The sequence below is a fragment of the Heliangelus exortis genome, chromosome 14 (genome assembly GCF_036169615.1).
Source record: "Heliangelus exortis chromosome 14, bHelExo1.hap1, whole genome shotgun sequence".
In the NCBI taxonomy this organism is placed as follows: Eukaryota; Metazoa; Chordata; class Aves; order Apodiformes; family Trochilidae; genus Heliangelus; species Heliangelus exortis.
In genome coordinates this window covers 17,795,641-17,820,742 of record NC_092435.1, presented here as the reverse complement: position 1 = coordinate 17,820,742, position 25,102 = coordinate 17,795,641, and the positions used below count along the sequence as shown (strand labels likewise).

The window sequence follows — 25,102 nt, the reverse complement described above, 5'->3', positions numbered from 1 at the left end:
TGAGTTCTTCCAGCAAGGGCTAAGAATAAAATTTGGAGAGTGCTTTGGGTTTGTCTGCGTCTTTTTTTTTTTTTTTTTCTTCCCTCCAAAAATAAACATTTAAGGGGAAAAAAAAAAAAATATGCTCCAATTTCACCCCACTTTTTACCCTCAAGAAACCCAAAGCTGTAGGTGCCTCATTTGCAGAAGCAGAGGGCTCTGGGAGAAAAAAGTCTTTAGCTGGGGACAGCAAAAGAAAGCAGAACCCCCAAAGCTGTCCCAGTAACCCCAGTCCCAGTGATGCTGGACACAGGAGAACCCCAGGAGCTGTCCCAGTAACCCCAGTCCCAATGATGCTGGACACAGGAGAACCCCAAAGCTGTCCCAGTAACCCCAGTCCCAGTGATGCTGGACACAGGAGAACCCCCAGGAGCTGTCCCAGTAACCCCAGTCCCAGTGATGCTGGACACAGGAGAACCCCCAGGAGCTGTCCCAGTAACCCCAGTCCCAGTGATGCTGGACACAGGGGGTATCAGCACCCATGGCCCTGGGGAACCAACCCCAACCCCACCTCACTGCCAGACACCAAACCCACCACATCAAACCAGCCCTGGCCAAAGGACTGAGTTGCATGGGCTGCTGCTAACTTGTATTTAGAAGAAAACCACATGAAAATTGAGGGAAAAAACCCCCTGTCCCTGTTGTTTCAAAACATACAATGAAAATGTTTCATTAAAGCTCAAGTTAGCCTTTTGTTTCAGGTTTCAACTTTTTTCTTCCTGGGAGCAAAACCTTAGTGATCCCTGCACGTAGTTTTGAAAGGGTTCAGTGCTGCTAAAACTGCAGCAACAACAACAAGAAAACAGAAAAATAAAAAGAAAAATGCAAGTGTAACCAGAGAGCTGCACCAGTTCCACCACTGCCAGCCCCAAAGCAGCCACAGGATCCAGGATCTCCCCTTCCCCATCACCCTGCCCAAAGCTCCTGGGAGGACCCTTCCACTACTGAAGCTTTTAGGGTCTGTGTCCCTGAGGCTCTGCCTTCCCGGGATGTCCCCAGCCTGGGTGACAACAGCAGAGAACCAGGGGCAGATGAAACTGTCCCCAATGGTCCTGCCTGGGGCAGAGGTGACACGGATGGAGGGATTTGTACATTTTTTACACCAATCTCCTCTCCCCACCTTCTCAGCAGCCCCTTGTGAGCCAGGATGGGAGCAGATCCAGCCCTGCTGTCCCTCCCCAGGGCTCAGCTCTGCAGAAGGTGAGGCTGATTGAGTGATACTGCAGGAGAACCTCCTGGGAAGCTGCCTTTCCTCCCCCAGCAGGGCTGATCCCAGGGGGGAATTTGGCCTGGTTATGAGTTTAGAAACTCCCTAACCCTGCCAAGCACTTCACAAGCCAGGGGGATCTCCAGCTCTGCCTCCCTCACCCCATCAAGCTTCCTTCTCCAGCCTTTCCCACAACACAGGGACCTGGGTGCCCATCCCTGGGCCATACAAGATGACACAAGATATTGTGATTTGATATTTGGACCAATCTGTGATTCACAGCCTACCTCAGCCTCAGGTTCCTCCCACAGTGTGGCCAAAACACTCTCCCTGCAAGCCCCTCACCTCTCTGCTGGCTTCCCAAGAGCAACCTCTGGGATAGAACACTGGGATTCTAATCCCAGGCAACGAGAGACCCATCCAGCTGGCTCTTGGAAACATTCCTGCTGGCAAAACACCCAACACCAGCACAAGGAATCAATGTTCTGCCTGCACAGGACTGAAATCCCATCGGAGTGTCCTGGGACTGCTTCCAATGGAGCTGCCAGCTGGATCCCTGCTGAGCAGTGATACCAAAGCCCTGGTCCCCAGAGCACCACCGAGACCCCTGGGTGCTGGAAATGCCACCCAGGGGATCCCACATCCAGCTCCAGGAAGGCCTGGGGTGCAGGAGCAGCTCTGGTGCCTGCAGACACCAACTGGGGAAGCTCCTCACCAGGTGAAGGAAAGCCATTAACAAGCTATTTAATAAGGAAAAGGGGAGCTGAAACCTTGCTTAGATCTTCATCTGAGGGTGTGTCTGTCTGTCTGCGGGCAGGCAGCCAGCTCCTGCTCTCCCTCTGCACCCTTTGGGGTGCTGCAGGGGTCCCAGCCCTGCCTCGGGTGCTCAGGGACCTCTGGAGCTTCCAAAGCAGCTTCGAGGTGTGTTGGGAATGGGACAAGGAGCCTCTGCCTCTCAGAGGGTGAAACCCTCACCCCCTGCCAGGCTGGGAGATGTGGAAGCAGCTGGAGAGCTGAGCTTGGGGCACAGAACCCCCCGGGGTGGGCACCATCCCCAGGGGCACCCACAGAGCCCGGAGCTGCCCTGGGTACCACAAACTCCTCTGTGGCCCTGGGCAGGAGGCAGCCCCGGGGGCTGAACCAGGGAGCAGCTCCAGCTCTGCTCCTGCCTGTCCCCAGGGGTGCAGGTGGTGGAGGGAGAGGGGGATCTGTCCTTCCCCCCCCTCTCATCCTCCTGATCTGCACCTCTCCTCACTAAGAAATTCATCAAGTGCCAGAAACCAGCAGCCCATCACTTCATGGGGAATGGTTCTGCTTTCCATGTAAGCCACTTATATCTATATATATATAAAAAAGATGTAATTATACCCTGGGAGATGAGACACTTACTATCCTTTAAAAGCTGACTGCAGCTCCTATTACCTGCAAAGGCACAGAAGAAAAACCAGCCAGCCAGCCAGCCTGCCTCCTTCTTGATGGCTCAACTGCGACTTGAAAACGTTCATAACAACTTCTTTATTTATTTTACTTTTTTTTTTCAGCCTGCTGCTGCCAGGAGTATGTGGGGCACTGGAGGTAACAGCCCCTTTGTGCCTAATTGCCACCCTGCCCTCTGTTCCCCTGGGGGATGAGCTGGATCCCGGGTTGGACCTGGTTCTGAGGGCTGCAGGAATGCCCTGGGATGGCAGCAGAGCTGCTTTGATCCCCAAAACACAGCCTGAGCCCCGCGGGTACCTCCAGCCTCCTGAGCTGCCCTCCTGGCCCAGGCCAGCCACCGAGTTCATGTCACAGGATTCCTGCTCCCAAGCACCTCCGGATGGGCTCTCCCTGTGATCCCCTTCCTGCCCTGCTCCCCACCGGGATGCTCTGTGCCAGGAAAGGCTCTGGCAGGCACAGCCTTCCCAGACAGGAGCCCCCTGCTCTGCTCCATGCAACAGGGAGCTAAAACCTCCCCGTGCCTCACCAGCAAGGTCATAAATAGCCAACAAACCATGTCCTCACCCAGCCTGGCTTTGCCCTTCAGCACCAAGCCCACGTGGCACCACGGGGACAACCACACGTGGAGCCATCCCACCCATCCTATCCATCCCACCCCATCCTATCCATCCCACCCCATCCCATCCATCCCACCCCATCCATCCCATCCCCTCCATCCCCATCCCATCCCATCCCATCCCCTCCCCTCCATCCCATCCCACCCCACCCCATCCCACCTGCAGCCACCCAGGACCCCCCTGCTGTCCCAGACCCCCCCTGCTGTGGGGGTAGAAGCACAAAAACCCTTTCACCAGCAGGGAAGTTGTGCACCAATGGAGGACTTGGCCAGTGACCTGCACGCTGGTCCTGAGCCAGAGGCAGCCCTGAGGTCAGTCATGAGGAAGAACATCCTGGTTTAATGATAATTAATGCCTGGCCTGACCTTCACAGGCCTCCAATTAAAATGTATTGAAAAGCTTGCAAAAGGCTTGGAACCTGCAGAATTTGAGCCCCCTACCCCCTGCCACGGCTTTCAGCTCATCCAAGTCCCTACTCTAAAGGCCACGGGCTGGAAGGGGGGAACCTCAGTTTAACACCCAGCAGGATCAAGCCCGACTTTTAAAAACACCCAGGAAGGAAAACCAGGGAGAAAAAGCATCCCCAGGTGGGCTACAGGACAACAGCCCCTTTGTGCCTCATTGCCACCCTGCCTGGCTGGCTGGCCCAGGAGGGGACCCTCAGGGGTGGCACTGCCCCATCCAGGCTGAGGCTGGGTTCTTGCCTTTCTCCAGCATCCCCAGCTCACACAATGCAAACCCTGTGGCAGAATTCTGCTGTTACCTGAGCAGCCTGGGTACAGATCCAGCACCAACCCTGCCAGGGCAAAGTTAACCCCTTGCATCCATCCCAGCAAGTCTGAGTGGGCACAAAGAGGTTTCTGCTGGAGCAGCAGCACCCTGTGCCCACTGGCTGTGATCTTCTGGAGGCAGAATTCTTGAAACCAGATTTATTTCACCTTTGAGCTCTGACTGGCACGACATCCCCTGCCTGGGGAGCACAGACACTCCTGTTTTCCCCCTTTTCCACGCATTTCCAGTTAACACTGATGCTGCTACACCCACACCTGGGGATTCAAGCAGCACTGGGAGGCTTCTAAAGCCAGGCCTGTGAAGGAAGGATCAGGAGTGCCATGGTTGGAGCAGCCCACATAACCCTAAACCACCCTTCCAGGCTCCTGCAATTCAACAGCTCAAAACTTTGGAGCTGCTCTAAGGAGAAGCCAGGCTGGAGAGGAGGCTCTGTCCTTCAGGACCCTCTGCTAGAGGGGCTTGAGGGACCTGGTGGCAGCTGGAGAGGATGGGTGGTCCTGCAGGTGACATTTTATGCCCCTGCCACGGCTCTTCCATGATGCCAACTGAGTAACTCACATCACACCATGGTCACCAGGCTGCCTGCCCAGCTCTCTCAGGGTGGGGACAAGTCACAGCAGTGCCAGTGCCTGGGCAGGATCTCTGTGAGGAGCCTCACCCAGCACCACAGCTCCTCAGGATCCTGGTCACAAAAAACCAGATCTTTCTGAGCGTGGGGAAAGAGATGAAACCCTGGAAATGCCTGCACAGAACTCACAAGTGACACACACACGGTTCTGTCATGTCCAAGACAACAGCTGCAAAGCTACAAATGCTCCATTATCATTTCTTTTCATTCCTTTGCAACCACATACAAAAAAATAATTTTTAAAAATTATTAAAATTATTTTTAAATTATTTTAATTAATTTAATTAAAAATTATTTAAAATTATTATTTAAAAAATAATTAAAGTTCAGTTTGAGCAGAAGCTGGCAAAGATGTCAGCTCCTGAAGTCAGGGAAGTGTGGCACCAAACCTGCCTGTCCCAGCTCCCAAAACACAAAACCTGGGACTGCCAGACCCAAGGAGATCACTCTGCACTGTGCCGGGTGTGCAGTTTCATTACTTTAATTACAAGGCATTAATTCCCAATTACTCAACTAATTTCTGTGTTTGAAAAGGAAGGAGGATGGGAAGGAGTTCCCTGCATGCCATTGACCTTCAGCCTTGATGTCTCCAGATGAAAGGAAGGAGGAAGGAAAAGTTCCTTCTGCTTTTTTTTCAAAGCACAGACACACACCAAACAGAGCAGGGCAGAAAAATCTCCTCGAGGCTGCAGAACACGGCAGAGACAGCACAAAGTTTTCCAAGAAAAAAGCAAACAACAATGTTTTTGTAAAAGAAAAGAAAAAAAAATCTGACATTTGTGCAGATTGGGGCTTCCCATGAAAACAGGATAAAATTCTGGGGAGAAATTCAATGCTTTTTCTTTGGCTGGAGGAATAAAATCAAGCAGCCCAAGTAAAACATCCTGATGAGTCTGATGAGGGAGGACATCTCTGCTCCCCAGCTGAACCCACCTCATCCTCCTGGTCAGGGCTGAGCAGAAGGGAATGGGGAAATGCAGAAGAAATTCACCCAGTTTGGAGGAGGGATGAAGGAGCACTGAGGGAGGTGCTGGTCTCCTCTCTACCCTGCCTCACCACTCCCAGCCCTTCCTTTCCAGGGTGCTGATTTCATACTAATTCAGAGAGAAACCAAACAGGGCAGAGCAGGAGAGAGAGAGGAAAAAAAAAAAATAGTTCCATCTGGATCCTCCTGCATCCCAGATGGGTGCTGGGGAGGTGGGGTTGGGAGGCAGAAAGTGGTGCAGCTTTACCCCAAGCCCCTCAGGAGGTTGTCAGGGGTCCCAGGGGGCTCAGATTTTACCCCTGCAGCCCAAGCTCTGCTCCCTCCTGCCCACCACACACAGACACTGAGCTCACTGCTGTGCCCACTGCTCCACCTGGAAAATCCTGGGGAAGAGGTTCTAGGAAGATGTGGGGTGATAGGGAGGGATTTTGGTGATGAGACAAGGCAAGCAACAAAGATCCAAACCCAAACCTCCCCTCTGCTGCCTCCCTGTGCACCTGTGCTCACACCTTCCCTGCAGTGCTCAGGTGCCTTTTTTAGATGCCTGCTTTGGTCCAGAATGCTGCAGAAAAGAGCTTCCTTCTCCCACCCAGGAGCAGGATTTAAGTTCAAGTCCCCCCCATCCCTGCCAGGCCCTCCCCAGGCAGAGGGGGCAGCTGGAGCAGAGAGAGGAGCAGCATCCCAGCTGCCCTCTGCAAGGCTCCCAGGAGCTGTCTCCCTGCCCAGCCCTACCTGCAGAGGATCCTCAGCTGCGGCTTCCCCCAAAACGAAGGATGCAGAGCAGGCTCCAAGCGGGCTCCCAGCACTTCTGCCCCCCAAGGGCTGGCAGCAGGTAGCTCCGATCCTTCCTGGCAGCAAAAGGGGAGTGTGGGCGAGGCTGAGCTCTTACCTGGGAGAGGGCTGGCTCCTGGAAGCCAAGCCTTGTTTTGAGGAGGAGACTTGGGTGTGTTCAGCCCTTCGGGGGAATCAAACAGGTTTCTCATTCAGAACGGCCCCGCTCTCCCCTCCCTCCACGCTCTCCTTGACATTCCTGACATTCCCCAGCCCTCTGCTGCACTGGGACAGCACAGAGCAGCCCCCCAGCTCTCCCCCCGCGGAATTTCTTCCCAGGCCAAGCGTTGCCAGCCAGGTTCATCCCACGGGAAGGGGGAGCAGACACCCCACTGCCACGCAGACACCCCACACCTCGAGCCCAAGAGCTGCGGGTACAGGAGTGGTGCCCAGCCAGCACCGGGGACTGGCACTGTAATTAGCACCCGACAATGATTGCCTCGTTCTGACTAATTAAGTGAGGTCTGCAGGTGTGATTATCACCACTGGCTGCAGACTCAGCTGCCTCCCTTTATTCCCCCTTCTAATTGCTGTGGCCACCAAAAGACCCCCGAGGGCCAGCTCTGGGGAGGCTGAAGGGACACAGCCAGACCCCTGGAGACACTTTTTTTGCAGATCCCCAAAGAGCAGTGGCTGAGGACACGAGTTCAGAGCACTCTGGCAAGTCAGGGCTGCATTCCCAGGCTGCCAGAGTTGGTGAGGAGAAGGTGAGGAAGGCTCCAGCAGCAGTGTGTGAGGAACTGTACCCCAGCACCCACCTTCCCTGCCCCCCTGAGCCAAGCAGAAATAAAGCTGAGCCTGGAGAAGGATGAGCTGATGGAGAGAAATGCTCTCCTGGCAGCTCTGCTGGGGGCTGCTGAGCAAACCCCCAGATCTGGGCTGGGAATCTGCTGTGCCAAGGCTAATAACCCATCCCTGGGGAGCCCAACGAGGTTGTTCCAGTCCCAGATCCTTCTCTCTGATCTCCAGCAGGCTCAGCCCAGAGGCTGCTGGTGATCCCAGCTGGGATAAGAAGCACGGGGGAAGAGCTGATCCTCACCCTGAGCTCCCAGTGGGCACAGAGGGTGCCCAGCTGGGGCCAATTTAACAGGTTCCAAGTGGGTTGTTCAAAATGCAGCTGTGTCCCCACCTCGGGGAAGCATCCTCTGCTTCAGGGCTCCAGCTGACTGGGCAGCTTCATTCTCAGTAACCCCTGAGTCATCCCCTCCTCCTTTGCTGAAGGTTTGGTCAGGTTTCTTCCTGACATGATGGTGACTAAAAGCCTGGGCAGCCTCTTGGCTACACTGGGACCTCTGCCAAGCAAGCAGAAGGGGCACCCCAGGGTCTAAGGACTACTCTTCTTTTTTTCTTTTTTTTTTTTTTCCCCACTGTGAACACTGTTCCACAATTAACAAACCCCCCAGAGCTTCCATTATGGGCACTTTAGTGTTAAACACCCAAGAAATGGGCAAGGAGATCCTAAAACAAAGCACCCAGAAGACTCAATGCAGTTATTTTGGTGACCTGGCACAGAGACAGCCAATGCTCCAGCCTGTCCATCAGCACTGCTCTCTTCCTCAGAAAGGAACACAGCAAAGAATTGTTTTTTTTTCCTAAGGATTCAGAGGAGATAAGTGCAGTGTTAAGTAATATTTTGTTATTAGCTTGAAAATACAGGTCCGAGCGTACAAACAAAACACCCAAAGATAGCTCTTAAAAGTCAGGGGTGTGGTGGCAAGGCAGGACAGCAGAGGAGGTGTTTCTGAGCTGGCAGCTCCATCACAACAACCTGAGTGCACAAGTGGTTAGGGAGAGACAGCCTGCCCAGCACGTAGCCTGCTGAGAGACACAGAAATGCCAGGCAGGGCTCTTCTCCACAGCCTCAGCAACCACCCAAACCCTCAAACTCAGCTCTCTAAAAACCTTCAGCCTCTCTCCCACCTCCTGATGCCCCCCAGAGCCACACTGATGCAGCACTGACCTTCCTCCTCCTCAGCACTCAGCTCCCTGGCTCCTCCAGCCTGGAATCTCCAGCGCTCCCACTCGGGGTTCTCCACCCTCTGATGCTCCTGAGAGAAGGGACAAGAGATGGTTCAGTTCTCTTTGCCATGGGGCAAACACTGCCTGTGATGGCACTGCTGGTTAAAGCAGCTGGTTAATGCACTGCTGGTTAAAGCACTACTGGTTAATGCAGCTGGTTAATGCTCTACTGGTTAATGAGCTGGTTAATGAAGTACTGGTTAATGTAGCTATGGGAGGTGAAGCTGTTGTACGTCCCACCAGCCACTGCAATTAAACCCACTGCAATTAAAGACCTGCCCAGCAGCTCCAGTTCTCTTTCTCTTTCTCTCTCCTGTCTGTTTTGGAGCCTTTCACTTCAGGGCAGTGACTTTGATTGCAAGGAGAACCGAGCTCCTGCTTCCCACAGACTCCCAGGAAGGGCAGCCCCGAGCTCCTGGAACCCTGCACCCCATTCCCACCCCACAGAACTGGAGGGTGAAGACCCTCAAGCTCAGCACGTGGCTGCCAAACACCATTTCTGCAGAAACAGCAGGAAACTCCTCAAGCCATGGCTGTTGGTGCAGAGCAGCAGAGAAGGGGATGCTCCAGGGACGGCAGGAACATCATCTCAGGAGTGGGTTTCCCATTTCACAGCACCAGAGAGCACTTTGAAAAGCCTGGAAAGAAGGAAGCCTCAAGAAGAGCTGTCATCCAGGACTGGCAGAGCATGGAGAGAGTCCTTCTGTCTTTCCCACATGGATTAGGACAGCACCAGAGGGTGACAGACACGGGATGCCATGGGAAATGGGGATGACAGCAGCACATCAATGGCAGCCACAGCTCTGTCTCACTTCCCAGTAAGGAGAGCAGGACAGGGACACACTTCTTCTTTTTTCCCTTGTAGAAAAGGTTTTTCACAAAACAACCACAGCCAGCCATGCAGACAGCTCACCTGGAACCAGAGATTTCCAGGGCTCTTGTGTCACCACCATTCACAGCTACTCCCATCCTGCAAACCAAGCTGGGTGAGGACACGGGGTGCTCAGCACTTGGACACTTAGGGACAATCAATCCCAAACAAGCCCTTGTGGTTTGACCCCAATTAAGCTCTTAGATAAACCAGTCTTTCCAAACTATAGCTGGATGTCACTCAGACCAGCAGGCACAGAAACCCTGATGGGTGTTTTTCTTCCTCATAATTAGAGGAGCAGATTCAGCTTTTAGTGACGTGGCACTCTGAAATCACAGCAGTGGCCAGAGGCAGAGGTTTGGGATTCTGTTTTGCTTTTTTTTTTTGCTTTTTTTTTTCCCCAGCAAGTGGCAGGGCTGAGTGACATCTGGGAAAGCACCACCAAAACACAGCACCAGCAGGTTGCTCCAGACCAAGAAGCTAAAAGGCCATCTGGTAAACCATAGAATTCATAGAATCACAGAATTTCCAGGGTCGGAAGGGACCTTTTATGATCATCTAATCCCAGCCCTCCATGGGCAGGGACACCTCCCACCAGGTTGCTAGTGGGAATCTAAAAAAATAAAATCTGTAGGGGAAGTCAATTCACTTCACTTCAGGGACTTTGATGAGACAAGCAGAGCAGGAGCATCAGCTCTGGGCATCTGGAAGAGGTCAGGATTCCTCCTTCACGCCAGGAATCCATGGGATGTGCAGTGTGTGTGTGAGGGCAGGGACACTGGGCCTTTTTGCTGATCTATATATCTATGGCAACAACTACACTTTGATTCTATTTCAAGCAAAAGTAAAACTCTTACCACTGCAAGAAGCTTTTTCCAAGCTGGCAGCTACAGGGTAAATAAATACTGACAAAATTGTGATGCTTTGGGAGAAGCCACCAAGCTCAGCCTCACTGGCCTTGTTTTCCCATCTCCAGTTGGGGAACTTTATTTTCCTGCAAAAGCTGTAGACAAATTTCAGCCTGGAGTACCCAGCTGTACCAGGCAATGGATTCCCCCTCAATCTTCTTTACAAGAAAGGCCCAAACACTTGTGCCAAAGATCAGTGCTCGTTTCACTGCTGTTTCTCTGCCTCCCTTACATTCTCAGTGTCTGCAAAGCAGCTCGTTTGGGATCAGTGGGACAGGAGAATTACACCACACAAAAGCTGCAGCCACAGAAACCACTCACAGGCTGGAGAGAATGCCTAACAGCAAGAGATTTAAAGGACTTGAATTGGATAAGTAAAAAAAAAAATAAAAAAAAAAATGGGTGTGTGTGTGAATAAATAACTTAAAGAAAGAGAAGTGTAGCCCTGGTGTAAGAGAACTACCCAGGACAGAGTGTGGCAAGTATGAAGGGAACTTGCATCCAAGAGACAAAACCAGAGAAACTGAGGACTTTGCTGCAAACCAGACCCTTTCCAATGAGAGGATTTTTGGTTAGGGGCTGGGCTGCTTTAGGGAATTTTTTATCTATTTTTTTTAAGAGCAGTGGGCAGTAACCAGTGCCAGTGCTCTGAAACATCAACAGATGAAGCTCTCTGTTTCTCAAAAGTCCAGAAGCTGCCCTGGAGGGGGATTTCTGCAGCCAGTGGCTGAGCCAGAGAGCCAGGAAAGCTCAGAGCAGGGCTGGGACCTGCAGTGATGCTGAGGCTGCAGTTTCTTCTTGCCAGGGTCCATCAGGCAGCCCAGAGCCCTCTGCCCCAGGCACACCACTTCCACTTCCAGCAGCAGCCACTTCAAAACCCATCTGCATAACCCCCCAGGATGTTCCTTTCCAGAGGAGCAGTGCTCACACCTTTAGGAACACATTGTGGCAGGGACCTGCTCAGCTCTGGAGCCCAAGCAGGCAGTGCCAGGGGAAGGGGCTGTACCCCACTGTGATTCTTGGCACTCCTGGGATTTCTGACCAGAGGCATCCAGCCTCCCCGACCAGCCCAGCTTGTCCCTCAGCACTCTACACAACAAACATGCTCTTAAAGGTCTTGGAGGATTTTCTGGTCATAGAATCACAGAATGGGCTGGGTTGGAAGGGACCTCAGAGCTCATCAAGTCCAACCCTTGATCCACTCCCCCCGTGGTTCCCAGCCCATGGCACTGAGTGCCACATCCAGGCTCTTTTGAAATATCTCCAGGGATGGAGAATCCACCCCTTCCCTGGGCAGCCCATTCCAATGGCTGAGCACCCTCTCCAGAAAGAAATCCTTTCCTAATATCCAACCTAAACCTCCCCTGGCAGAGCTGAAGCTCTGAAAAAATTCTTTAGTCCGTGCCCTCTTGTCCCACTGATATCAGCCCAACCCCCCCTGGCTCCAACCTCCTTTCAGGGAGTTGTAGAGAGTGATGAGGTCTCCCCTGAGCCTCCTCTTCTCCAGCCTCAACACCCCCAGCTCCCTCAGCCCTTCCTCACAGGAATTCTGCTGGATCCCTTCCCAGCCTCCTTGCTCTTCTCTGGACCTGCTCCAGCACCTCAATCTCCTTCCTGAGCTGAGGGGCCCAGAACTGGACACAGGACTCAAGCTGTGGCCTCCCCAGGGCTGAGCACAGGGGCAGAATCCCTTCCCTGGACCTGCTGGCCACGCTCTTCCTGACACAGCCCAGGATGCCATTGGCCTTCTTGGCCACCTGGGCACACTGCTGGCTCCTCTTCAGCTTCCTGGCAATCCTGACTCCCAGGTCCCTTTCTGCCACTCTGTGCCCAGCCTGGAGCTCCCCATGGGGTTGTTGTGTTGAACCTCATCCCCTTGGGATCAGCCCAACTCTCCAGTCTGTCCAGGTCCCTCTGCAGAGCCCTCCTGCCTTCCAGCTGATCCACACTCCCCCCAGCTCAGTGTCATCTGCAAATTTGCTGATGATGGACTCAATCCCCTCACCTAAATCATCAATAAAGAGATTAAACATCAATTAAAAATATTAAATCCCCCCTTGGGATTTCCCTGGACCTGCTGGCCACGCTGTTCCTGAGCCAGCCCAGGATGCCATTGGCCTTCTTGGCTACCTGGGCACACTGCTGGCTCCTGTTCCAGAGCCCTGGACTCCACGGGCACATTTCCTGGTTTTCTGGTAGCACTTTCTCCCATGTCACCTCCTGTCCCCCATCCTTGCAGGGAGGGTGGAAGGCAGGTGAGTAACCCATCAGTCCTTTGCTTTCACCAAGGTGACAGAGCACCAAAGGCTCAGTAGAGATTGAGCAGAGCTGGGGTGAGTAAAGGGTGTAAAACCACTACACCCATTTGTTACGAGGGAATCAAACTGGTTTTTCACCAGGTGTCATTCCAGAGCTGGGCCAAACTGCCAGCCCTCACCTTCCCTCAGCAGGCAGCAGCAGAGAATGGTGTATCCTGGGCTGCTGGAACACACTCCTCTCACCCCTGGTCAGGCAGACACACCTCAACGGGAGCTCTCAGGGCTGAAAAAAAGTCACCTCGTCAGCACAGAGGGGCCAAGAGAGGCTGTGGCTCAGAGCCAGGCTGGTGGCATGGCTCAGGGAGCAGGAACACCCCAGGCACAGTGTTGCAAGCAGGGAGATGCCTGTTCAGCTCTCATCACCAGCTCAGCAAGCTTCCTCTGGGCTCTGAAGCAAACATGTTGCTTTCCTGCTCCCACAATAAGGGCTGAGTTGCACCATCACTTGCATCTGGGGCCCTGGCACTTGCCAAAGGCTTGCACAAGCACCAGTGAAACTCAGGAAACATTTCTCCCAGGGAGCAGAGCCCAGCACCCTCAGGACACCTTTGGCTTTGCAGTGCTACAAAACAAAAGCATGGAAACTCCACTTGGAGATCACCAGCACAGACCTGAGTAGCAGCTGCAAGGATTTACTGAGCCAGAAGGTTTCTCAGCTGCCCAGGAGGCTGCATCTGAGCACTGCAGAGCATTGGAGCTCCCTGCAAGTCCTGGGCAAACCTTGCAGTCTCTCTCTGGAAGCAGAAATGGGGCTCCTGGTTGCCTTGACTCCACCTGGGAAAGCACTTTTGTTCCTCTCTGGCTTTTCCTCTCTCTCCTTTCTCCAGAGTAAGCAACAGAAGATATTTCCTTTATCTCCCCACTGCTTGTCTAAACCAAACCCAGGCTCAGGTCAGCAAAATGAGGAGCTACAGGAAGAAAAAACCAGGAGAGCAGAATGAGATAAGAAGTTAGGGTGCTATGGGAAAGCCTTTGAAGTCCTTTGCAGCCTGTTAAGCATCACTAAGAACAAGATCCTGCAGCTGCATTTGACCCTGGATATTTAGGAGGAAATTTTGATAATGGGCATTTATTTGGCTTTGTGGCCTCCTGCTCACTGCCTGACACACACAGGACCCATCCAGGTCATGAAGAGCTGGCAGGACAGAGAAACCAGAGGGAGGAGAGCATGGAAGGATCTCACTGGCTCGTCCCCAAAACACAGGATGGGACACATGCAGGTGCTTATTAGGATGCAAAACGAGTGGAGAGGAGGAGGCTTGCTCAGGGAGGGCAGAGGCCATGGATAAAGCCAGACTCCTGCTCTGTTGTGGCCAGGAGCACAGGCACAGCAATGCCAGCTCCTGCTCAGCAACCCAGCACTGCCTGCTCACTCCTGCTTTGGGACCTGCAGCTTTTCAGCCTGCCAGAAGGAACACTGGGGCTGACCCAGTTACACAGGGAGCACCCAGTCAGCCCAGCCCCAGGTGATGCAATGCCTCTTGCTGTGCCCAGCTCTGGGAAACTGCTCACCCTGAACAACCAAAACCTCTGGTTTACCCTTCTGGTACCAAGCAGGCACGTGTGGAACCCATCCTGCCAGCAGACCTGAACTGCCAGTGCCTCTTGTTTCTCCAGCACCTTCTGGTCGGTACCTTCACCTCTTGAGTCCTCCCCAGGCACGGGGAGATGAGGAACCCTGCCCTGAACCAGAGCCAGGGACTGACTGACAGCATTTCAGGGATTGTTTGAAGCTGGAAATGCCATCTAGAGGCCGAAGTGTGCTGTTAGCAGTGCAGTAATTGCAGTGCTTGCTCCTGGCAGGTCAGGGGGATCCCATCCTCTCCCCCCTCCCTGTGCCAGGGCACCCTCAGCCCTCTCAGCCATGAGGAGCTGGAGTTTTCTGCCCCTTTTCTGCACCAGGAGTTACAAACCCTGGGGAACAAACCAGGCATCTCAGCCCAGTGTGGGCTCATCACAAGTGTTGCCTTTCTACATCTCAATTTATTATTTTAAGCAGCATCTCTCTCCCACTGCACTGAAACGTGGGGTGACAGAAGCAGATTTCAGAAGGGCAAGAAACCACAGGGCTTTGGTTTTCTTTACCAGCACCCTGCTGCAGAACTGCACTCCAGAACCCAAGCTCTGAGTAGTTACCCTGTGGGCTGGGCAGGGGAAGGCTGGCCCAGCTAGGAAAGGCTGGTGGAGCAGGAAATAAAAATTTAAACCCAAACAGCAACAAACCCAAGGTCGAAGTCTCCTGAAAACAGCCAGAAGTTAAAATAAAATTAATTTCTATAGGATTCCAGCAGAACATGGAGCTCCCAGGTGAGGTTTAAGGTTCCTGTGGTGTGAGGCACTTCCCAGGCTGCTGAAGATGAAGCACCAAAAACTCCCAGGGAGCCACCAGGAACTGGCAGGGAGGGAAGGTCCAGCTCTGACCTAAAATCTTCACTTAAAACAGAACTGGGGCACTTAGGAAGATTACAGGGTAAAGCACCCTTCATAGAAATGTCCAACTGAACAGTGTGGTGAACACAGCATTATGAGGCTGATTTTCTTGTGGAAAAGGGTCTGTTATTTTTCATGCATTACGTGGTCAAAGCACCAGACATCCCCAGAAACCCCAAGTCAGACAAGAGCTGGGTGCAGGGGGGACTTTCCAGCCAGAGCAGCTCCTCTGGGATGGGAGGGCTGGGAAGAGAGCCCTGTACTGACAGACAGCAGCCACAGGAAGGATTTCTGCCCCCACAAAGAGAACAATTAAAACCCTGTATCTGCCCAGATGCTCAGAATGGGATCTGTCCCCTCAGAGATGAAACACAACATTAGGAAGTCACCTCTTGATTTATTTAGGTTACTTTTTAACAGAACCAGGCAGAAACAAAGGTGTGTGCTTCCTTCCAGAGAGGCCAAGCCTGCCCCTTCTCAGGTTTCCTCCTGGAGCCTCGGGAAGAAGCCAAACCACTCACCAGTCAGAGGGAACAACAAAATTGGCTCCAGTGATTTAAGGGGTGGTGGCAGAACTCCCTTCTTGGCACGAGCCTCTCTTTCATGGCTCTTGTGTATAGAAAGAAGCCAAAGAAGGCAGGGAGAGGAACCAGCCCTGAGAAGTAATTCATTGAGCAGTCTGCAGCCTGGGGAAGAGGTGGCTGTTATCACCAGAGCAACAAAACACAGGAGGGTGGAGAGAGAGAGGATGAAGGAATGCTGATGTGCTGGGCTGGGACTGAAGAGGGCCCAGCAGGGTGTTTATTCACAGTCCAGAGGGTTCAGCAGCTCTTTCACAACAAGAAGTCACAGCAAAGAAGGGAAGTGTTGGCCTAGAGGAGTTTTTCTCAAGCCATCTTGATAATGGTGAGGAGGGACTTGGAGAGGGGGGGGGGAAACTCCCTGTTCTTGAGAGCCAGTGAATTTGTTCAGTGTTCATTTGCAGACATCACAGAAATGATGGAAATAGAGCAGGAAAAAGTCCACTGAGGGGCTGTCAGGGCTCAGCCCTGCGGAGGTGGGGGTAGCTCTGCAGGGTCCTGGCTATTGCCTGATCCAAGCTGACCACTGGTCTGTAGCCCATGGCCTTCTTGGCCTCTTCACAGCTATAGTAGTGAAATGTCCCAGCTAATGCCACCCTCATGGGGGTGAAAGTGGCCTTGATGGTGACCAGGGGACTCAGGAGCCAGAGCACCAGGGACAGGAAGAGGGCCAGGTAATAAGCCAGCCAGTAGGGAATGTGATACTTGGGGGGGTCGTAGTTCAAGCCAGTCAAGATTCGGGAGAGGAAAGCCCAGAAAGGAACTGGCTCATCATTTGTGATGTGAAATGCCTGGAAGAGAGGAAGACAAAAAGGCAGATGATAAAAATCATCCCAGTTTTCACCAGTTTGTCTCTGTGATGGCCCATGCTGAGGAGACTGACCTCCCAGGCTGGACCGAGAACACGTTCTCATCAGGAACTGCTCTGCACTGACCACCTGGCTGAAAAAATGAGCCCCTTTTCCTTGCTGAGCAAAGCCCAGGGGCTTCTGACACTCCTGAGGTTAAAATCACTCCTAAATGGTCAAACAAACTGAAAGGCACACCACAGACACACGAAAGCAGCCCAGACAGATGCACAGTGTGTGCCCAGAGCATGACACTGCCATGAAAAAAGTCTGGAAAAGCTTCACCTGTTCTCAACTCAACTGCAAAAGCTTAAATAACTATTTCTTACACACCCATCCTGGCCACCCACAATTCTGACTGGGTTTCCTTTCACGAGGAGCTTTATTGCATGAGGTTAAAGTGTGTCCATGCATCCCAGCCCTCATGGTTGCACCCAGTGGCTGCCAGGTGGGCAGGAAAAAAAAAAACCCCATGGAACCATTGGTGTGTGCCAGGTCCACTCCTCCCCAGGATGGGTGATAAGCACAGAGAAAAAAAAAATCAGCATGAGCTCCAGAGCTCTTTCCTTACCTTCCCACAGAGGGGAGAGTCTTTATGAAGCTTTTCAGCAGCCAGGATGTGCCCATGGACCACGTTTTCCACATAAGTAAAATCTACCAAGTTCTTTCCATCCCTGCACAGAAAAAACAAACAAACAAACAAAAAAAGGATGTTAGGCTGAAAAATCTGCTTGTGGCAAAAGGAAGGACTTTGACACCAGGTTTATTTATCCCAAATTTCCTCCTCTGTTCCCATGTGCTGCAGGTTCAGGCTAAACCTTGTCAGAGAGACTGCCTGCCCACATACCCTCCTGGAGACAGAAGAAATGCTGTTACTGTCTCAGCTTGTGTCAAGACTCCCCAAGTTTACCTTCCTGTAACATTTTTAAACCAAGTTTCGACGTGTTGCAAGCCCTGCAGGCCTGGGAATCAGCAGAGCTCCACTGGAGCAGAGCAAACAGAAACTGAGTGGTCACTGGCACAGAGAAGGTCACACAGGGACAAGCTTTCAATTGTGGATGTCCCAGCTCATGACATTCCTGCTCTCTCTCAAAAAGCCAACTTCACCCCAAGCTGAAAACAGATTTAACCCACTCTGATAAACCTATCTCTGCAGAGAAACTGAAATCAAACCTCAGCTCCCAGAGCACAGCTAAACAAACAAGTGGTTTGTAACAAAACCATCACCACTCTGATCTGGCTGTAAAAATCAGAGTTGCTGCAGCCCAGCTGCCTGAGAGTGAACAACTTTCAGTGCCCAGGTGCATGAGTGGGTATTTTATCTGTGTTCTCAGAGGGATCTGCAGACCTGTACAGGGGGAGGGAAAGCCCAGAGCATGATACCATCAGTACGTGTGGCCTCAGTAGCAGTTTGAAGTATTTCTTGCTCTAAAATGTCCCCTCTGAGCTCTGCACAAGGCTCAGTAACAAGGCAGACACCTTTGACCCTTCAGTGAGAAACACACTGCCATAAAGTGTGGCAAGAACCTCAAATACCAGAAGTGGATCTTAATTAAGCTTCCAGCCAGTAATCTCAGTTCTCTCAGCTCAAGCTATGTCAGCTTTCCCCCTGATACTCATTTTACATTCACCATCTGAGTGCACAAGTCCCCAGCACAGGAGGAGTTTTTAAAAAAGAATCCTGGATCACAAGGGAAAAAAAAAAAAAAATATTTTTTTCTTTTTTTCATGCCACAACACCACTACTGATTTAGTAATATCCCCTTCCATAAAGGCTCTGTAGTTTTGCATAAAGTTTCTTTAAAAAGCTATAAAAAGCCTTGCTCACCCAATGATGAACTTCATTTTGCCACTCTTAGCTGCCTGGATGAGGATGGGAACCAGCTGAGGGTCTCTAGGACCAAATATTCCATGGGGACGAAGAGCAGTTGTGAAAAAGTTGTTGTCTGGGTCATTGGCACTGAGCACTTCCTAAAGGGAAAAAAAAAAGAACTCAGGAGAGAGTGTCTGGGAGGAAAAATATGGATATATCCTGAGATCATCACAGAGGGGGTGAGAGGGCCCCTGTCCTCTTGGGAAGGATTTAAATCAGTGGGAGAACGACTGCCCACCTGAGGTATCCTCACAAATCCTTTGTTCCCAACTCCTTTCCCACTTCTCTTCAATGAAAGAAAGACACAAAAGTCTCTTTTCCTAATTGGAGACTGAACAAATTGACAGGCAAAGGAAGGGCACCCAGTGCCTCCCTGATTTAACAGCACAGAAACCAGAGGAGCTTGGGAAGTTCCTTCAATCCTTTATGAACATATTGGAGAAAAAAAGGACTCTGAGCAATTCAGCCTCTGTCTCTATCATTTGACAGAGATTTCCAGGGGGGCTCTCTCTGACTGCATTCAGAGGGGTCCCACCAGCCAAGGAAAATCTGAATATTTCTGTATTTTGGCTCCAGGGAGCTGGCAGGAAAGGAGCTGCAGGAGCAAGGCTGGTGAGAGAGGGAAGAGGCAGCCACCTCCTACAGAGTGAGGGAATCCACAGCTCCTGAGCCCCCAGGCTGAGAGTAAGAGGGCTACAAGCAGACAGATCTGTCTCTGAGAGGGGAATTTTCTGTTGCAGCTGCACTCTGAGAAGCCTGGCAGGCATTGCCCCACATGCCCAGATTTCCTCTGGAGCTGTCAGGATGAGACACTTCTTTTTAATGAAGGAGCTTCTGGAGAACAACAGCAAACTGTTGAGTCTTGAAGAGCCTGGTGGGGTCCCTCAGGGCATGCCCTACTTTCACTTTTAAGCATGGAAAGCAAACCTGCTGAATACCTTCTCCTGGAGGATCTTGGTCTCTGTGTAATAGTCAATGGGTTTTTTTGCATAGGGGAGGTCTTCTGATCCATTTTTTATGTCTGTGCCCTCAAAAACCACACTGGCACTGCTAGTTAACACCAGCTTCTGCAACAGAGGTGAAAGAAAAAACAGTTATTTAAAGCCTAACACCAGAGGGTTATTTTTTAGGAAGGCTGAATAAAGGCAATGATCATGTTTAAGCAACTGATCCTGGAGCTGAGCAAACAGAGCCTAGAAAAAAAACTCCTGCAGCAGGTGGGAAAACTCCCCCTCTGAGTGGACTGCCAGACTGCTGAGTGCTGCCTCAAGGAGATGGAAAACACCCCCAGACAGATCAGTGCCCACTTGGCTCAGCACTTAACACACAGAGAGCATTTTTAAGGCATATTTGCTCCTCTTGCCCCTACCAATGCCATGCTGGGCCCAACCAAGAAAGAATTCCTTATCTCAGATGCTTTTGTTGGATAGGAACCTACCCTGGTGGGTTGGAAACAGGAAGCCAGGGATGTATCTGAGTAATCAGAAACCTGGTTTTAAACCAGATCAGCACTGACACAGAAAGCTGAGTGGATCCAACAAGCTCCAACAAGACTTCACTCCTTGCTCTGACAGCACCCAGACTGAGCCTGAAGGTAAACACCTCCTGGCCCATTTCCTACAGCACTTTATTAGATGAGAGAGGAAAAAAAACACCCCAGCCCACAGCCCAATAAGCAGCAAACTGTGGGGCTTGGAGCCCTGTGTGACAGAGACCCAGTGCTGACCAACATCACCCCAGACCTGTACAGGGCCATGGAGCAAAATGCCTCCTCTGGAGGCCACACTTCTGCCCAGGAGCAGGAAGGGATCTTCACATGCACTGAGCTTTGCTAAGAACTTAAATGAAAACTTGGGGTATCAAAATAACAAGAGGAAAAAAAAAAAAAAAAAAACCAAACCAGACACCACAACCTTGCCTGAGCAGCAGCCTGGTTTCCTCTGGCTCTTTCTTTTCCAGGCAGATGATTTTCTAAACCAAATTACACTGAGGCTGTGGCACAAGTGTGTTCCTTCTCATTACAGGTCAAAGAACTCACACAGGTAATGCTGCCATGAATACTTCCACTGCTGGCAAAGCTTCCTTTAGCACTGCCTGAAGGAACCCAAACCTCAGCCAGGGCTCTCCCGTGGGTGATTCCCAGATGTCTGGGCAGACAGATTTTCAGGGATGCTTTTCCTGCTGTCAGGAAGACTGCAAGATGCCTGTCTGCTGTGGCAAACGTGGGCTGAGCTCCCAGCAGACACTAACTGGGAGACCAGAGCCTCTCTCTCTCCTAATTTCCCCAAAACAAGGAGGAATTCCAGCTCTCAGAGACCTCTGTCCCTCTCCCAAAACAAGAGTGGGATTGGGCCGTGCTGCAGTGGTTACAAAGTCCCAGCAGCACCTCAGAGTCCCCTGTTCCACCCTTACCTGCACCCCAGCTTCTCTGCAGGCTTCAATGACTGCTTTGGTCCCCAAAAAGTTCACCTTGTAGAAGAGTTCCCTGTTGTCACTGGCAGGTGCTGGGGATGCACAGTGAAAAGCCACAGACACCCCCTGCAGAGCTGGGAGCAAGGCCTGGGGGACAGAGAGAGAGAGAGACAGGAGTGAGGCTACAAAATGGAGAAAGGAAGGAAATAAACCACAGCTTTTTCTCCTGGAAACCAATAAACCCATCAAATATCAGGTCACATTCCTCCCATCCAGGTGAGCAGCTGAGTTCCAGGATCCTCCCAGTGTCTCTCCCTCTCAGCCCCAGGAGCACTGCAGCATCTGCTCCTTCCAGAGAAGAGCCTGGGAAATTCCTGAGACCCGGAGGCCACCCAGACTTCACTCCCTGCAACAGTCCCAAGTGCATGAAACCCCAAATTCCCTGAAGCCAGAGACCTGAGGAGCAGGATTTGCATCCAGCAGTGCCCCATGGCAGGAGCAGAGCCCCCAAGCTCCCAGACAGGACCCTTCCTGCTGCTGGGGAGACATCAGATTGCAAACAAATGTTCTGCCAAGGCTCCCACACAGGGCTGAGCTGAGGCAGCAGGTCCTGGAGGGCCTGAGCTGGGAGGAAAAACATGTTCTGCCCTTCTCCTGTGGCTGGGGTGAGCCAGGAGAGCACCCACGTGCAATTACCCAGGGTGAGCTGTAATTAGGCTGTGTAATGACCCAGCTAACAGTCATGCAAACCAGAACCCAGAGTCCCTTTCAGCTGCAGACACCCAGTGTCTGTCTTCAAGTGTCCCAGATGCTGCTGCCTTCCCAGGGAAAGGCTGGGGGCCATGTCTAAACCCTTTTAAAACCTCTGCAATGCCTCTGGGTGCTGCAGTGCTTCAGGGCAGGCTGGGCAAGCTGCTTGAACAAACATCTCTTTCAGCAGCAGCTCTGTTTCTCTCAGCCCCTACCTCTTTGTCACAGAGGTCTCCCAGGAAGAACTGCACCTGGTCATTGTCAAACCTCTTCTGGAGGTCAAACACATTGACCACATAACCCTTCTCCAGGAGCTGCTCCACCATGTGCTGGCCCAGGAACCCTGACCCCCCAATCACTGTGCACTTCTTGCCAGCCTGCAGAGAGAGAGAGAGAGAGGCAGAAAAGCAATCAGGTTAATTGGAGGACTCTAAATCCAGCTCTCAAGAGACTCTTCAGAACAGCTGTGCCCTCACAGCCCCTCACAGCTTGGGCCATGCTCACAGCCCCTGGGCTGGGCTCAGAACTCTGCCCCGTGACCAAGTGGGTGAGGGAGTAGGGAGGGAAAAACCAACAAAAAAAAAAAAAAAAAGAAGATGGGCTCTGCAGGACCCTGCCCTCGTGGTAAAACAAACAGAATTTGCTTCAGCCACCTGGCAGAGGGGATTCAGGACACTAAAACTGCCCTGGTTAGCAAGGACACAACCATCTTCAGAGCAGAGCCAGACTCTGGCTTCTCCAGGCAGCCATCAGGCAGAGGCAGGGCTTACCCCTTGACTTATTCTTCCTTTCTTTCTCCATTTCAAGCTTTTTGCAATCAGTGGCTGGAATCAACACTAATTAGCAGGTTCCAAGCTGGTCACTCACCTCACTGGAGTGAGGCTGCAGGGAATCCTCTGGCATCCCAGGCCACAGAAGGAACAAGGCTGAGGAAGTTTTTGTACAGAGAATGCTCTGTCCTGCCTGGAAGTGAACTGGCTCCTCCCTGCTGCTGCCCCACTCCCAGCCCTGCAGCCCTCCCACCCCCCTGGGGAAGGTTCAGCCCCACGAAACCACTGGAAGGAGATGACTGCTCACAAGTTTTGAAGCCCTGCAAGAAAGGTTCTGCTGCAGAGTGCCAGTTTATCCACAGCAGGAAGGGGAAGAGGTCACTGCAAGCTGCTCAGGGAAAGCAGGAGCTGCTCTTTGGAAAGGTGAAGGAGGATTAAAATGAGGAAAAAAAAAAAAAAATAAATAAAAAGTTCTAATGGGCTGGCCCAGTGGTTTATTTGATAACTGCCAGAGACCAGAGGACATGGAGGAGAGTGCTGAGGGCTCTGCAGTTCCCTCACCAAGCAGAGCCCTGGGTTAAAATGCAGGTGGGAAGCCAGGCTGGGAATGGTTGCCCATCCAGTGAGGGGCTGGGAAGATTCAGCAGCCTGGTCGTGCCCCATGATCCTGCACTGTGGGGGTTTCTTGGCTTCCTAACTGCCCCAGGCTGCCTGCCCTGCCAGAGCTTTGATGGGAATCAATGAGGAAACAGCTCAGAAGGATAAATGACCTACAAACAATCACAAGCAGTGCCACAGAACAGCTCAATAACCCCAGAGTGATGTTCAAGCACCTCCTGCAGGCAAGGCAGGGATCACAGAGGAGGTAACAGCCTCTCCCTGCACTGCTACACAACCTAAAGCCTGGAGAAATGAGCCTGGGGGCCCCAAATCTTGGGCAGCCCTGGCAAAGCCACTGCTCCAGGGGTGGGAGCACTGCTGGGGCTCTGGGGAACTCTAAACTGTTCCTTGGCAAATGGTGTTTGCCCCAGCAGCACCCCTGGAGTGGGCACAGAGACAGAGAAAGTCCCATGTCTGCTCCAGCAAAATTCATCAGAAATATTTATGGGAATTTGTTTCTGCAAAACAAAGCCTCAGGAAGCATCCCTGGGGTCTCAACTCACCCTTCTGAGGTGTGTGGCCATGGCTCTGCTCATTCACTCTCCACTTGGTGCCTTTGGAGAAGGAGAAGAGTGGTTTATTCCCACTGTAATATTTCTGTTTCTGCCTGGGATGGTTTTTAGGCCCAGCTCCCTTCCCCACCCCAACTGGGAGGCTCCAGGAACAGCAACCCCACAGCAGAGCACCCAGGGAGGTTCCACGTCCCCTCAGCACAGGCTCTCTGCAAGCCACACTTTCACACACTTCATTTTTGATCCTTTTTCTGAAAAGCCCTTTAAGAACAGGCAGGGAAAAGCCCAAAGCAGGCAGGATGGTGCCTGCCAACACCAAGTGTGTGGGCACAGGGTGTTCACCCCCAGCTGCCCCCTGCTCTGCCCCCACACCCCTAAACACAGCCCCCACACCCCTAAACACAGCCCCCACCTCTGCAAACTGCACCTCCTCACCTGCTCTGCCCCACCCCCCCTTTAGCCCCCCCTCAGCTCTCCTCACCCTCCCCTTCCTCACACCCCTGCACCCACTCCCAGACCCCCACCCACCCACCCACCCACCCCAACCTTCCCCTTGCCGACCCTACAGCCTCCCCACCCCCCACACCCCAAATCCCCTCCTTCTCACACCCCACACCAACCCAAAGCCCCCAGCCCACACCCCAAATCCCCCCCTCCTCACACCCCAAATCCCCCCCTCCTCACACCCCAAATCCCCCCTCCTCACACCCCAAATCCCCCCCTCCTCACACCCCAAATCCCCCCTCCTCACACCCCAAATCCCCCCTCCTCACACCCCAAATCCCCTCCTTCCCTACAGCCCAGCCCACCCCCCACACCCCAAATCCCCCCCTCCTCACACCCCAAATCCCCCCTCCTCACACCCCAAATCCCCCCCTCCTCACACCCCAAATCCCCCCTCCTCACACCCCAAATCCCCCCCTCCTCACACCCCAAATCCCCCCCTCCTCACACCCCAAATCCCCCCCTCCTCACACCCCAAATCCCCCCTCCTCACACCCCAAATCCCCTCCTTCCCTACAGCCCAGCCCACCCCCCACACCCCAAATCCCCTCCTCCTCACACCCCAAATCCCCTCCTCCTCACACCTCAAATCCCCCCTCCTCACACCCCAAATCCCCTCCTTCCCCACAGCCCAGCCCACCCCTCACACCCCAAATCCCCCCTCCTCACACCCCACACCCCTCTCCCTCTCCCCACACCTCCCTGCCCCCCTCTCCCCTCAGCTGCCCCCCCACAGCCTCCCGGACCCCTCCAGACCCCCCAGCCCCCTCCTCACCCCTCACTCTCTCCCCTCTCCCTCTCCCTTCCCTCCCTTCCTGGCCCCGCCCCCTCTCTCTCTGGCCCCGCCCCGTCTCTCCCTCTCCACCAATCATCGCTCACGTTTCCCCAGACCCCGCCCACCCCACCTCTTCCCGCCCTGAGCCGAGCATCGCGCCAGCCTCCCGCCGCTCTCTGATTGGTCCCCTCCCTTCCTCCCCTCCAGCCAATCGGCTCAGGGTGCAGGGCGCCCCTCCCTTCCTGGCTCCGCCCCCTAGCCTGCTCTCAGCCAATCGCTATCCCCCCGCGCATCCTCTCCGCCAATCAGCAGCGGGCGTTGCCATGGCAGCGGCG

General features: G+C 52.8%; 2 protein-coding genes across 2 annotated transcripts in view; both read right to left on the bottom strand.

The window, feature by feature from the left end:
* ZNF185 (zinc finger protein 185 with LIM domain) overlaps positions 1-6,604 on the bottom strand; it is a 37,072-nt gene extending 30,468 nt beyond the window's left edge. Inside the window, exon 1 of the mRNA XM_071757768.1 lies at positions 6,438-6,604. The gene's annotated coding sequence lies outside the window, so the exon portion shown is untranslated. The remainder of the gene's footprint in view (positions 1-6,437) is intronic.
* Positions 6,605-15,459: 8,855 nt separating this feature from the next.
* Positions 15,460-23,839, bottom strand: NSDHL (NAD(P) dependent 3-beta-hydroxysteroid dehydrogenase NSDHL). The gene is made up of 7 exons (XM_071757762.1): positions 23,480-23,839; positions 21,762-21,923; positions 20,797-20,943; positions 19,323-19,451; positions 18,340-18,482; positions 17,083-17,185; positions 15,460-16,454 (listed from the first exon to the last, which is right to left on the bottom strand). Exons 1-7 carry the CDS (start codon positions 23,510-23,512, stop codon positions 16,119-16,121), a joined length of 1,053 nt encoding a protein of 350 aa, XP_071613863.1. The 5' UTR covers positions 23,513-23,839; the 3' UTR covers positions 15,460-16,118.
* Positions 23,840-25,102: the final 1,263 nt, after the last annotated feature.